Source organism: Onychostoma macrolepis, chromosome 14 (assembly GCF_012432095.1).
Source record: "Onychostoma macrolepis isolate SWU-2019 chromosome 14, ASM1243209v1, whole genome shotgun sequence".
Taxonomy (NCBI): domain Eukaryota; kingdom Metazoa; phylum Chordata; class Actinopteri; order Cypriniformes; family Cyprinidae; genus Onychostoma; species Onychostoma macrolepis.
The window spans coordinates 19,160,292-19,174,182 of record NC_081168.1 but is presented as its reverse complement, the minus strand read 5'-3'; the positions used below and the strand labels follow the sequence as shown (position 1 = coordinate 19,174,182).

The following is a 13,891-nucleotide window of genomic DNA, read 5'->3' as shown; positions in this document are numbered from 1 at the left end:
ATTCTTTCTTAGGAGACTTATCTGGCTGTACATCTACTAAAGAAGAGTGGCCTTTGTAATACTGGCCCAGATCTGAAAGCATCACCACTGAAAAATTAATAAGTTCATCAGACAAGAAGGCACGACTTTATTAGTAAAATCCCATATCTCTTAAATTCCAGTAGTTAACCTCATTAAAAACATCAAAATCACACTTAATCTGGGTTCATCGGCTTATTGCATGAAATCCTTTAACAAGGAATACATTGTTCAGCTCTCCAAAAACCTTCTCCAGTTTTACAGGCTATAGGAGGAACTTTTACATTGAATTGAATCTTGTTTGTTCCAGAATGTGTAAACACACAGAGAGATTCTGAGTTTGAAGGTTGTCTCCTTGAGATAAAACACACACAACGCACCCAAGTAGCATGTTGACTCTTGTGTAATTCAGAGACTGCATCCTGAAAGACTGACAACATCATACGGGGAACTTTGAGCCAATACTTAGATTCACTTCCCCTCACACTGAGAATCTGAAAACCAGGGGTTGTCATTTAAGGTTCATTCTTGTGCTGTGGCAGTACCACAACATTTACATGACACTTTTTATCAGCTCTTGATTACATAAAACACTCTGGTTCACACCCAAATCTGTTATCATTTACTATCATTTCTTTCTTTAATAAAACACAACGTGAATTTCGGCATATTATTTATACACTTGTTTTCAGGACAATAAAAGTAAACATGGATGGGCACTGTGACATAAACGTACTAAAAAAAGTAGTCCGCATGGCTTAGTCCGTTTCTCAAACAAAGCTAGCATGTGGCTTCTGAAAACTTACAGCACACTTTTATGGTGTGGTTTTATCATTTTTGGAACTTGACAGCATCCATCCGTGCCCACTTTCACTTGTAGCAGCATAAACGTTATGTCTATGATCTCACACAGAAAAAAAAGCAAGTCATACGTTTTCAGCAATGTGAGGGTAAGTGAGCAAATGATGACAATTTTCATTTTTGGGTGAACTAAAAACTCTTAATTTTTTTTTTTTTTTTTTTTATTATTATGTAAATAAAATCTGTTAAAAGTCCAACTCTATAAGCTGTATACAGGAAACATCACAAGTTCTGACACGACCAACATTTAACGGAAGTGGGACTAAAGTATATCAGCAGAATTCATCCACTACAACCCTGGATGCTTACGAAAGAGAAGTAGAAACTGCAGTTTACTTAGGCCAAAACAAAGGATCTTAAGACAACCTGATAACTTTAACCGTTAGATGACTTGACTTTAACAGAGAGTTATCATCTACAATTGCCATAAAACCTGAAATGAACAACCCTAAAAACTAGTGATAATGGCAAGGCCAATTAATCGGCCAATATTTGTAAATTCTGATATTATAATCATTGGATAACATTTGGCAGTTTCAAAATCTTCTGACGTTAAATATTATGCAAAATAAGTATTAATTTAACCTCTCATGTGCCTTTATTAAATTATATACGTTCTTCTGATACCATAAGGCACTGGACAAAAACAATCCAGGTTCATTGTAAAAATGAGCCCGTAGAAACATTTCTGCAGAATATTACATTGCTTCTAGCAAATTTTGGAACACTTTCAAAGTGCAATGTCCTATGAGTGGAGCTAAAAGCATGTTTTATCTGATACAGACAAACTTGAAATTGGCCAAATTTTATTATGTTGGTTGTTATACGCAGCAGTTCAGAAATTAAATGTCCAGTGAGTAGGTCAAAACTTCATCACATTTACAAGTAACACATCACCTACACTAAACCCCACCCTGCATGTTTAATTAAACCGGAGTGCTCCGCATCGCAAGTGTAATGCTGTACCAGGTGAGCTACCGAGCAAGTTTACTACATCAGAAAAGCCATACATATGGAGCTGGTCATTTGATGCAAATTTTAAAAAGTATTAGTTTCACAGTGTGACAATAAATCTTCATTAATCGATAATCTGCCCCAATAATCATAATTTGTGTGAAAAGGAATAAAAGATCTTGGGTGGTTCACTGCCACTAGCATTCATTTCAGATGAAAACTGAAGGGATATGTATAGGTAAATTATTCGAGTTTTGCAAAAACGTAGGCGGAGCACATTTTTTCAGTGAGCCTATGTGGGGGGTGGGGGTGGGGCAGGACAAATGTTTTTAGCAAAAAAAAAAAAGAAAATCTCTTAAGATCTTTTTGAAAGTATGAAGATGAACAGATAATTAAAGCAAAACTGAAGTATGACATATTTTAACAGTTTATGAAGAGCTGAATCAACCTCAGAAAAAACCTTCAGTGAATTCACACTTGAGTTACATGTTACCTAAAAGATGCTTTTTGATATAATCCACCTGATCTAATCTACATAACTGTAAATGTAAACCTACACCTCAGCAAAACCAGGGTCACATTTCACCGGCTCAATATTAAACTCATTTTGTTTAACGTGAGCTAACTTCACATCAGCATGAATAACTGCACTGCTTAATCCCAGACCGCAGGCTTGACCGGTTTTAGAACTCGCTTTTCTGGGTATGTGCTAAAAACATGGACAAACTGAAAGGCATTGTTTTCACTGAAAACCACTTAACTGTTGCTGGCACATTAGAGAGGACTGCGCAATAGCCATAGGCCACATGCATAAGCTAGTACTACAAAAGACATGTGTTTTAAACTTAAGATAAACAACACGTGTCTCATGATGACATGTATAGACTTCCGCAGCCTATCAAACTGTTTTAACACTCACAAAAAAGCAAACAATATGCATGATACTGACTAAGCAATTAATCATGCATTAATGAAACATCATATGAATGTTTGACTCACTAGTTATGTCAGTGACTATGGTTAGTGTGCGAGTCGTCATGAACATGTCCAAGACATATTTAAAAATATAAAAAATGTTTTGTTTTTTAATAGCACTAATATTTTTTTAGCATTGTGACATTTTATGAGCTTATCGGTCATTACTACAGTGCATTTTTTTTTTTTTAGATTATTCTCAATGGTGAATCTAAATACTTTAATTGGAAAATTGTGAGACAAGATAGAACAAATCTTAATAGTCCTCAAAATAGACTTTATGAAATGATTATTTCTTACCTTTTCGTTTGTATTAAAATGCAACCTGGACTCATTCTTGAAAGCCTTAATGAGATTTACCATAGCAAAAAATGCTGAATTGTAAAAGGCCTCACGGTGCAATTCTGTAAACATGAAGGTGGTGTCTTTTGATCAAAAACACTGAGATACATTTTATATTTAAGATAACACTCCAAATCAACATACTGTACATCTGGACATATAACAAATCAATTTTCAGTGGTCAACGTGGCTATTAGAAAGCCAGAACACAGAAATTTCACAGCTGATCCTCAGCAGAAACCAGATCAATGTGGACGTCAACCAATGTCCAGACCTGACAACTCAATACGTCCATCATGTAGGGGTGTAGCATGGATCCCACGGGACGTAAGGGGGACACGACCCCCCACAACTTTGGGACAACAGAAAATTATCTATAGTGCAATCAGTACTGTAACAACAAAATCCTGTTCGCCGTCCCTCCAACTATAAATGTAAAGCATTCACAAAAGTGAATGTGTCCAAACACACGAAGCAGGACTTGTTGGTTGTTCCTGCTCCAGGAGTCTGGGGTGCAGGTTTGCACATGCTTCCCCAATAAACCCTCTGGGCTTTAACTTTTTCTCTGGCCCAGATTTCATTTTAGCTTGCATGCAAACCTGCCAGAGCATCAAACCCCAACTTTCAACACACAGATGGGCAGATGATGATTATGATGGTCAGGAAGCTCTCAAGAACATTCCAGGCAGGAGGAAGAGGAGGAGAACTGACCAGCACAAGAACTGTAATCAGACACAGGAGTGCATGCTTATGAAACTCCAGCTACACTAAATTACACTTTTTCCTTTCTTACAAAAGATGACCCCGGTTAGGAGCTGCAGGGCCCGGCGTCGCCGTACACGCACACGCATATTTACACACGTATACACACACATACAACACGACCGCACATATAACAGCACGTATAGCCATGCAGAGCTGCCATCAAGCGGAAAAAACACAGCGAGAATAAATGAAAACTCCCCGTTTGCCGTCCGAAAGAAAGCTCGGGAGACGCATACGTGCAATGATCTGGGGGAATCGGTTCAAGTTTAAAGGAACAAACCTGTTTATGGCCAGAGCGGTCCGCTGGATATTGGGTTGAATCCGAGTTAAATCCACTATCAGTAAAACAAAGAGGCGAAAATGTCCGGCCAGTGCCGAAACAGGCCGAAACAGCGCACTGAAGAGCCCCGCTGCGCATGCGCAGACTTTGTAGCGGGGAGGAGGGGTGTATGAGAGATTAAAGACATTGGATTACACTTAATTTAATGTGTTTCATTCAACTGAAAAAAAAGTTCTTAGCGAATTACATTTAGTGATTATGCTTAATAACGACTATTAACGTATAAAATTATATTAGATATAATTACATTTATTTATGTATCTTAATAGATATTACCTATACGATTTATATACAAATAAAATAAAATAAAAACACAGTCTAAGTGTATAGTAGCCTACTTTTTGAATTATTTGTACGCTTTTGAGACACAAATCCATTTTTCTATATAATAAATAAATAACACATTTAATAAAGTTAAAGGATAGTTAGTTAAATTAAACCCTCTTCAAGGGTCCTTGGGAATAACTGAATTATCATACCACACGTGTCATTATTTTGACATGATCTGTCCGGTTTATATTTATTTCGTTGCAGTAAAAAATATTTGAATTATGGTGTCATTTTAATTATAAACCACATTGCTTTTAAGTGTGTATTTACCGCAATTTTAAGAAAGATCAAAAGAAAAAAAGTCAAACGTTGTTTAAAAAAAACATCAAACATTTTCTTGAATTAAAATTTGGTTGCAAACTAGCTGATAATTATGATGATGGTGATGATAATTATGACGGTGATGATGAGGATGATGATGCACCCTGAAATTGTTCCTGGATCAATAGTCTGTGACCTTTGCATGAGATGCAGAATGGTATATTCACGTAATGTTGACATTTTGTGGAATTAGATTGTTTTGAAATCCTGCTTTACCTGACGCTTGGCAAACTTCAGACGGATGAAGCATGGAGTTTCAGGAAACCGGCCGGCGCTATGACAGCGAGTCACGGGAGGAAGGGAGTGGTGATGTGATTGTGGATTGGATGAGTGTTGCAAGGTTGAAGGCGCCTAACAACTCTCATTCACCAGCATATACGTGAAATCAAAACCAAAACAATGGTATTTCTATACAAAGCAAGTAGCAATGCTCGTGATTTTTAGTTGTTCGCTGTTTGGAAACGTTTGCCTGGAAACTGGTTAAGTTGTGTATATTAGCCTACTGACAGAATTGTTTTTGGACCCAAATGGATACACCGCTGACGACGGGTTAGGTTTTTAAGAGTTTGATCTGGTTGTGGTTCTGGATTGTCATTATGGACGATGGAAGCGCGGAGACTGAAGCGCTCGTCGGGAACTCGAGTGAAGATGTTCGGTCTCACCTGGACTCGAGAAACACGGCTACAACAAAGTTCAAAGTTTACAAAAGGAGATGGTTCATCTTATTTGTACTCTGCCTGCTAAACTGTTCTAACGCAATGGTAGGATGTTATACTCATTCATTTACAGAGAAATCATGACCTACGTGAATGTTTTTTTAATCAAGTACAAATGCCAGGGGAATATAGCCTATCTCGAAGGTACTTTTTAATTACTCCACTTTTACAACAACTTTTGTTTTTAATGACGTCATGAATCCCTCTTCCCAAGCGCTCCAGCCTGGTTTAGGCTATGTTTACTTTAAACATCCAAAGAAATTCAAATTTACGTTTTATCCACTTAAAGAGATAGTTCACCTTTAGTTGGTCCCCATTGACTTGCATTGTGGTTTTTATTTTTCCCCATAATATGGAAGTCAATGGGGACCAGCAACTGACGGTGAACTATACCTTTAAGTGCATGTCTGTTAGCTTTAAGTTGAAACAATTGTGTTTTAATAAATAGAATATCCAGGCTATACACAATTTTCAGTCCTCATCTTGCATATTCACATTTTTGTCCAATAAAATGTTTCTACTGAAATGATAATAACTATGTGCTTTTGACTTGTAATAGCAAGTAGCAAATCATGTTTCACAGCTATGCTGTAAACCAAAGCATATTGTCATTTTACAAAAAGAAACAAGCTTTTTGTAGGCCAGGGACAAGCTCATGGATGGACAGTGGTCGAATTGTAACAAATTTTCAGGGGGGTGGTGTGGTGGGGTTTCTTGTGGCTAATTTTACACAATGATTACAACATTTGTCTCGTTTTTAAAAAGGTTTCTATTTAATGAAAAATTAGCCTTATTAAATGAACTATTATTTATAAGTTTCTTTTCCCTTCTGGGGCCTGAAATAGAGGAATTTTGGTCAGTATTGATAATTAAATTAAAATATTTTGCTGAATGTGTTTTTGTGCTGGTTTAGGTCCGTCATGAATTAATAAATATGACAATAAAACCGCCAGTAGGTGGCAGCAAATCCCTGTTTTAATAAATGACTTACTGAATCATTCATGTCAAACGATTTGTTCAAAACGGCTGATTCAATAGAAACAAAACAAGTGAGACCATCTGAATGGACCGTTGAATCACTTGCTCACTCGATTCGTTCAAAAACTGATTCATTCACTGAATGAAACACCGTGTTGCTCTGCACTGTTGTATAAAACTAATAGCACATTTGTGCTTGCGGCCTCGCGCATATATGCTGATATACAGAAAAGTGCATTGCTTGTGCAATGAATATAAAAACGTAATAACTCATACATGGGTATGTTTTTGTTTCATTGCTGGAATTATAAGGGCATTCTAACTGTATTCTAATGGGCTTCATCTTGCAGTAGAGAATTTTAACATTTCATGTGCATGATAAGTTTTACGTAATGCACAAAATTAATAATCCAAAGGGGATGGTGGTTTTACAGAGGGGATGCTTTTTTTTTTTTTTTTTTCGACCAGGCAGATGCCATCCCCCCGTATCCCCCCTGAATATATGAAAAAATATATTTGCGATTAATTTAATCATTAATCAGCATATCATGTTGTAAATTAAAACATCTCTACTGATTTATTATGTCTGTTGCTGCTTAAATCCCCCAATTTATCCAGTGTTGAACAGATTTTTATGTTCACACTTTCCATAGTGATCAGTCCACTAGGGGCTTCAGTCTACTACAGGGTCATAACAGGGTCTTCCTAATAGCCCAGCTGTAGTAGGACATGGATACGTCCCCCCGAGGCTATTATATCTGAAGAGGGCGTGTGCCAGAAAGGGGCTTGTCAATCTTAATTACGCACCCGTGGCTCCCGTGGGACCTGTCATTTGCACTGACACCATTGTATATGTGTTACAAGGCCAAGACGTCGAAAGCTGTTCATCTGAAATATGAGAAATCTACATCGTGCCTTGGCACACTGTGTTAAAGCTTAGCAGATGGCGTAATTCAGGGCTTATTTAAAGATTACAATCTTGAGGAAATCTGATGACGGCCTAAACCTGTATATGTGATTCTGGATTGTAGTCGCAGGCATGTGTTAAGAATTTTTGAGTACAAAAATAATTTTTAAGTACAATCAGCAATGACAGTCCATTTTAGGAAAGCATCTTGTTACACAAAGTGCACAAAAGATTTCCACACTGACTGCAAAACAACATCTATGAATTTGAATTAATGTGAAACAGCATCCCAGTAAGTTGTGCAGTGGTGCATAAAATGACTGTATTGTGTTTTGAGATCAGCTGACTGCCATCTGTCACGCTGCTGCATACATATAATATTCTTGATAGCTAACAAGTAAATGCTATTGTGTACAACACTGCAAATGGCCACTGCACTGTGAATAATACTCAGAAGGGGTATAGCTGTTCTTTATCTCTAGTACCACTGACATAAAATACTTGTATTTTTACTCAGTTACATTCTGGAGGAAAATAAAGTCATATATTTACTCCTTAAAATTGTATTTACAATGTGGCTTGACTTGTATAATTGTACCCATAGTTTAAATTCAAGTATAATTTCTCAGTACAAACTTGCTGCTTGCACGTCACTCTGTGTTTGTCATATTTAGCTCATGTGAGGGGCCCTCCTGACCTGTGGTTTCTGTTTTTTGCAGCTTCAGCTGTTAAATGTTGAACTGAGGCTTTGACTGTGTCATAGAGCAACTTCATGCACTTCATATATTTAATAAATGGCATATATACATATGTATATAGTTGTATTTTTGACTAGATATCATAATGACATATGCATTGAAGCTACATCTTCATTTTCATGTGTTCAATTTCTCCACAGTCATGGCTGACTTTTGCTCCTGTTGCCGACCAGACAGCACAATATCTGCGAGTCTCTCTAAATCTGGTCAACTGGCTGTCGCTAGTCTATGTAGTGGTTGCGATCTTCTTCAGTCTGATCACAACATGGGTGCTGGACACACTGGGACTGCGCTTCTCGGTATACACAAACATTCTCTCAGATCAACTTAGTTGAATATTGTTTACCAGCTGTTTCGGAAATAAATAATAAAAAATGAATAATAACTGTAGTTTTTGCCAAATACCATTGTTGAAGTTATGGTTCCCTCTGTAAAAACAAAACAAAACAAAAAAACATAATTAATCAGTAATGCATCTTTCTTGGCAATGTTGACTTATTGTAAATATAACTTTAGTAAATGTGTTATTTTGGCCAAAAGTATGGTTAGGTGTGACAGCATGACATATTACATATAGGCTTGTATAAAAGGTAAAGGTTTATATAGGTTAAAGGTCAAATAATATTCACTGAAGTAATTAATCATATATTTTTCAATTAAATTACAATGTGTTTGTCCCAAATCATATGTAGGCAAACCAACCTGCAAACTCACAGACTCCACTTTGTTCTTGACGTGCAAAAACTTTCGTTTGTAATACTTTGTTTTTACGGTAATTAGATTCGCTTGTTGTAGACTGCCACCTAGTGGGTACCTCACTTCAGTTCATTTGATTTTCAGTAATGTAAACGAACAATAAAAGATGACTATAAACCACGTGGGAAAATAATAGGAAATAAAATGTTATAATATAGGCTATATATTGGGCTATATTACATCATAAACATATAACGTAAACGTAAATGTATAGGCTATTTAACCTAGCCGCAACAAACGTGCACTTCATTTCCGGCGCTCAAACCTATTTTCACCGCGACCAACATTTTTGCGACTAATTATAAATTTGAACTAAAAGTTAACGTACTTGTCATTTGCAAGCAAGCTATTTTGTAAAAAAAAAAAAAATAAAATAAAAATGCAGCACTTTATTTGTATAAAACATTTATTTAATTGTGTTATTTAAAATGCTCGCTATCAATTTTATCCTCTTCGTTTATTTACTTATCACATTTATTATTATTAAGTGTTTAAAATGTCACTTTCACCACAGACAGTTATCAAACACAATACATAATTTGGGATGTATTTTAAAAAAAAAAAAACACACACACACACTTACACAGCCTACTTTTCTTTCTTCCTATCTTCTGAAACAGCTAATCATGGGCTCATGGCTCAACATGTTGGGCGCTGTCCTGCGTGTCATTGGCATGTTGAACTGCATCCCAGAGTGGGCCATGTTCCCTGTGGTCATGGGGGGACAGACGCTGTGCGCCTTTGCCCAGCCTTTGGTCATCTTTGCCCCCACCAAGCTGGCAGCTCTCTGGTTCCCTGATCACCAGAGGGCCACGGCTAACATGATGGCTTCCATGGGTAACCTTTTTACAGCTCATATCTCATGGTATTCCAATGCCTTTAGCCTAACTTACTGTAGAATGGTAATATTCTTCTTTTGTTTTCCAGCAAATACTGTTGGGCTGCTCTTAGCGAATATCTTCTCTCCGATGATAATTAGTTACACCAGTACTCTTTTCATGCTGGTAAGAACTTGGTGACAAAAATTGTATTTCTTGTATTATGTACATTCCTATAGTCCCGTGGTCTCTCTGTCTGACTTGTAGCTCTTGATATATGCTATACCTGCCATCGTAGCCTGTTTCCTAGCAACAGCGGGGATCCGTGAACGCGTCCCCCCGACACCCCCCTCTGCCAGCATGGTGACCTCCAGCTCTGAGCCTTTTCTACAAGGGGTGAAACTGGTACTACACAATTTTAAACAAACTGACATGATGACAACCTATTGCATGAGTAGCCTATAATGTGCATTTTTTTTAATAATGTGCAAGTGTCTTTTATGTCATTTTGTACTGCTGCCTGAGATTCACTGCGTTTTGTCACTCTTTTATTTACAGCTAATGACAAACAAAGCATACATGGTCCTGCTGGTGTGTTTTGGTTCAGGAATAGGGGTCTTCACTTGCTTTTCCACCTTGCTGGAGCAGATACTTTGTGTTAAGGGCTACTCAAATGTAAGATCCCAAAAAGAATTATTTCCACATTTACCTCAAACTGTAAAACCAACCTGTACCATGTTAAATAACTACAAAAAAAAAAAAGAAGTTAAAACTCAACTTTAATGTTTAAATGCTGGATTGACAAAGCCTTGACTTGAGGTTTAAAAATATTTTTAAAACATAGCATTAAATACTGCACTACCTAAGAAAGATAGATAGATAGATAGATAGATAGATAGATAGATAGATAGATAGATAGATAGATGATGGATAAGGTTTATATAAACATCACTTTTCAATCACCTGCCAAGTCTGTACAGTATTAGTGTTAGCGTCAAGCCGAGATAACTTTGTCTCTACATGTTTAATGTGGCAGGACTTTGCAGGAGTGTGCGGTGCAGTTGCTATTGTATTCGGTGTCCTGGGTGCTTTTCTCCTCGGCCTGTACGTGGATAAGACCAAGAAGTTTACAGAGGTCACTAAGATAAACATGTGTCTGACATCCCTGGGCTGCTCTGTTTTTGCTGTGGTGAGTAGAGTAATGGTTTCAGTGTTGTTAATGTGTGTTTGACCTAAGATGTTGTCATCTTGCTGTCCTCAGGTTTCCCAGTTAAGCGAGCAGAAGTTCATCATTGGTGCAGTTTGTGCGTGGTTTGGATTTTTTGGGTACTCTGTATATCCCATCGCAATGGAGCTTGGAGTTGAATGCTCGTACCCTGTGGGTGAAGCAACATCCTCTGGATTGATCTTCGTGTCTGGGTAAGTTTTTTAACAAATTCTGTTTCAAAAGTTGCTAAAACTCTTCTCTTAAAGGAATTGTTCACCAAAAAATGAAAAATTGCTCAAAATTGACTCACCTTCAGGCCATCCTTGATCAGTTTGTTTCTTCATCAGAACAAATTTGGAGAAATTTAGCATTCCATCACATGATCACCAATGGATCCTCTGCAGTGAATGGGTGCCGTCAGAATGAGAGTCCAAACTGCTGATAAAAACATCACAACAATCTAAAAGTAATCCTCACCACTCCAGTCCATCAATTATTTGTCTTGTGAAGCAAAAAGCTGCGTGTTTGTAAGAAACAAAATCCACCATTGTGATTTTTTTTTTTTTTTACTTCAAACTGTGGCTTCCAACTAAAATACGAGTCCTCTATCCATAATTTAGCTTTCTCCTGTGAAAAAGTCATTTTGTCTGAATAAGGAGAGAAATATGTACAGATCGTGCACTTTTTACTGGAGGAAGCATTATTATGGACGGTGTAAAATTTAAATCGTCTCAAAGATAGATTTGTGTCTTACAAACACAGCTTTTCACTTCACAAGACATTAAATGATGGACTGAAGTCATGTGGATTACTTGTGGATTATTGTGATGTTTTTATCACTCTCATTCTCACGGCACCCATTCACTGCAGAGGATCCATTGATAAGTCAGTGATGTAATACTACATTTATCTGAATCGTTCTGATGAAGAAAAACTCAGAAAAAAAAAATCTTGGATGGCCTGAGGGTGAGTACATTCCTAGCAAATTTTCATTTTTCATGTGATGTTTAATCAGACAAATTCAGGCCGCCCTTTATCTGCTCCTGCTGCAAGCCCTGGCCAAACCAATGGTAGATTCTCCATTATCTGTGTGTGCTACTGGAGCAGATGCCAATTTGAGCTGGTCAGGTGAGTGTTGCACTTATTTGAAATATTTCACATACTAGGTATTTACTGAAAGATGCAGTGCACTGTGCAGTACACGGTAAAAAACATGACTTTATTTTAGTGGCGTTTAGTTTCCTCCCTTCACCGTGTCACGACTCCCACCATGCTTTGCAAGTCTAGTGTGGCTGGTTAGTGCACTATTTTCACATCCTCTTTCCACATAAACTGATTCCAATGTGGGTAGTGAAAATGTTTAAAATGGGAACACGTCCACATTAATCCAGCCTTCCGGCTTTTCCTGGTTGCTTGATGCCTTGATGAGTTAATGATAGAGTTGGGCTGAGCTCCAGGCATTCATTTGTTTCTCTCTCTCTTTATCCTAAATGCACACACACACAGTGCCAGTGCTGGTGATGGCAGGCCTGTGTACTCTGGGCACCTGCTGCTTTGTTGGCTTTTTCCACACGGATTACCGAAGACTCCGTGCGGAAGCCACAGCCTCACCAAATACAGTGACAGACCAGTCAACAGGAGGAGACACCTGGGCAAACAGCACTGATGCATAAAGGGACGTACTTATCTAACAGCAAGAGAAACCACTGATGACAGTGTTTACGCACACTTTAAGAAGTCTTTTACCTCATTAACACTGGAAATATGTGCCTTAAATGCTCAGAAGTGGTACCAGCTTAACCACAATTAACGTTACAAAGACCAAATGTTTAATGCAATTTTAATCTCAAATTTTAAATGCTTTTATTGCAATACAGGGTACAGGGATTTTTTAACTGTTGTACTTAATGCATTAATAATTATTTTACAATGTAGTTATTTAATGAGGTACATATTGTTGGATGTTTAAAGTTGGAAACTGTTAGTTATATTATGAAAGTAGAGATATATTTGAGTGCAATAAAATGTCCATAGGACTAAATTTCTACCTTAAGTAGGTGCATAAATAAAGAGTTGCTGGGTTAGAGTAACTGCTGTGGTTAAAAAAAAAAAAAAAGAACAAAAGAAGGTAGACTTACAACTTTTTCTTGCAAATATTTTTTATTTTTTTTTGGAAGATCTTAAAATTGCTAGATATAAACTCACAATTCTGAGAAAAAGAATTGCGAGGTATAAAGTCAGAACCGTTTTATTTCTAACAGAGTTTAAAAAATAAAATTAAAAGTAATTGCAAATTTTTCTCACAATTGACTTTTTCTTGCTATTACAAGTTTACATTAACAACTGACAATTTTCTTCTCAGAATTGCAAACTTATGTATATTTTTCAGAGAACTGTGAGAAAAAAAGTGCCAATTACCATTTATCATTATGGGAAAAAGCTTCCATACTGTATATAGCTATAATAGGATTTAAACAGTGGTATCGATGCAAAATATTGCACAGCTTTATGCAATACTCAATTCTGATCAGTCATTGTGTGGTCAAAATGTTTTGAATGACCGCTAAACTGTACATTTGATCATTAACTCCTTCGCTGCTACTTTTAAATAATAAAAGTATAAATATTATACTTTTAAATAATAAATTTAATTATTTATTTAGCAAAGCATTTACACTAACCCCAGAGGAGTCATTATCTATTACCTATTCCTGCTAACTTGACCAAAACATTTGTTTGTATGTTAATAAAATTAATTATACAATCAAAAACACTGTTTTTGGAAAGTCATTGTTCACTCAATATGCTCATCTGCATATCTCATACGTTTTATCTTAATTGTATG

General features: G+C 36.8%; 2 protein-coding genes across 2 annotated transcripts in view; one reads left to right on the top strand and one right to left on the bottom strand.

The window, feature by feature from the left end:
- The window catches only part of LOC131553554 (polycomb group RING finger protein 3), a 38,617-nt gene extending 34,286 nt beyond the window's left edge, over window positions 1-4,331 (bottom strand). Inside the window, exon 1 of the mRNA XM_058798291.1 lies at window positions 4,196-4,331. The gene's annotated coding sequence lies outside the window, so the exon portion shown is untranslated. The remainder of the gene's footprint in view (window positions 1-4,195) is intronic.
- An 836-nt stretch (window positions 4,332-5,167) lies between these two features.
- On the top strand, window positions 5,168-13,862 carry slc49a3 (solute carrier family 49 member 3). The gene is made up of 10 exons (XM_058797733.1): window positions 5,168-5,667; window positions 8,406-8,564; window positions 9,642-9,858; window positions 9,949-10,025; window positions 10,107-10,244; window positions 10,398-10,514; window positions 10,876-11,028; window positions 11,101-11,258; window positions 12,062-12,174; window positions 12,553-13,862. The coding sequence occupies exons 1-10, from the start codon at window positions 5,503-5,505 to the stop codon at window positions 12,717-12,719; spliced, it is 1,464 nt and encodes a 487-aa protein (XP_058653716.1). The 5' UTR covers window positions 5,168-5,502; the 3' UTR covers window positions 12,720-13,862.
- The last annotated feature ends 29 nt before the right edge of the window (window positions 13,863-13,891 follow it).

Bases quoted from the DNA above. Each gene is read 5' to 3' on its own strand.
- slc49a3 (XM_058797733.1), top strand. From the start codon at position 5,503: ATGGACGATGGAAGCGCGGAGACTGAAGCGCTCGTCGGGAACTCGAGT. The intron at 9,859-9,948 runs GTAACCTTTTTA...TTTGTTTTCCAG, and splicing joins TAACATGATGGCTTCCATGG to CAAATACTGTTGGGCTGCTC. The intron at 12,175-12,552 runs GTGAGTGTTGCA...ACACACACACAG, and splicing joins TGCCAATTTGAGCTGGTCAG to TGCCAGTGCTGGTGATGGCA.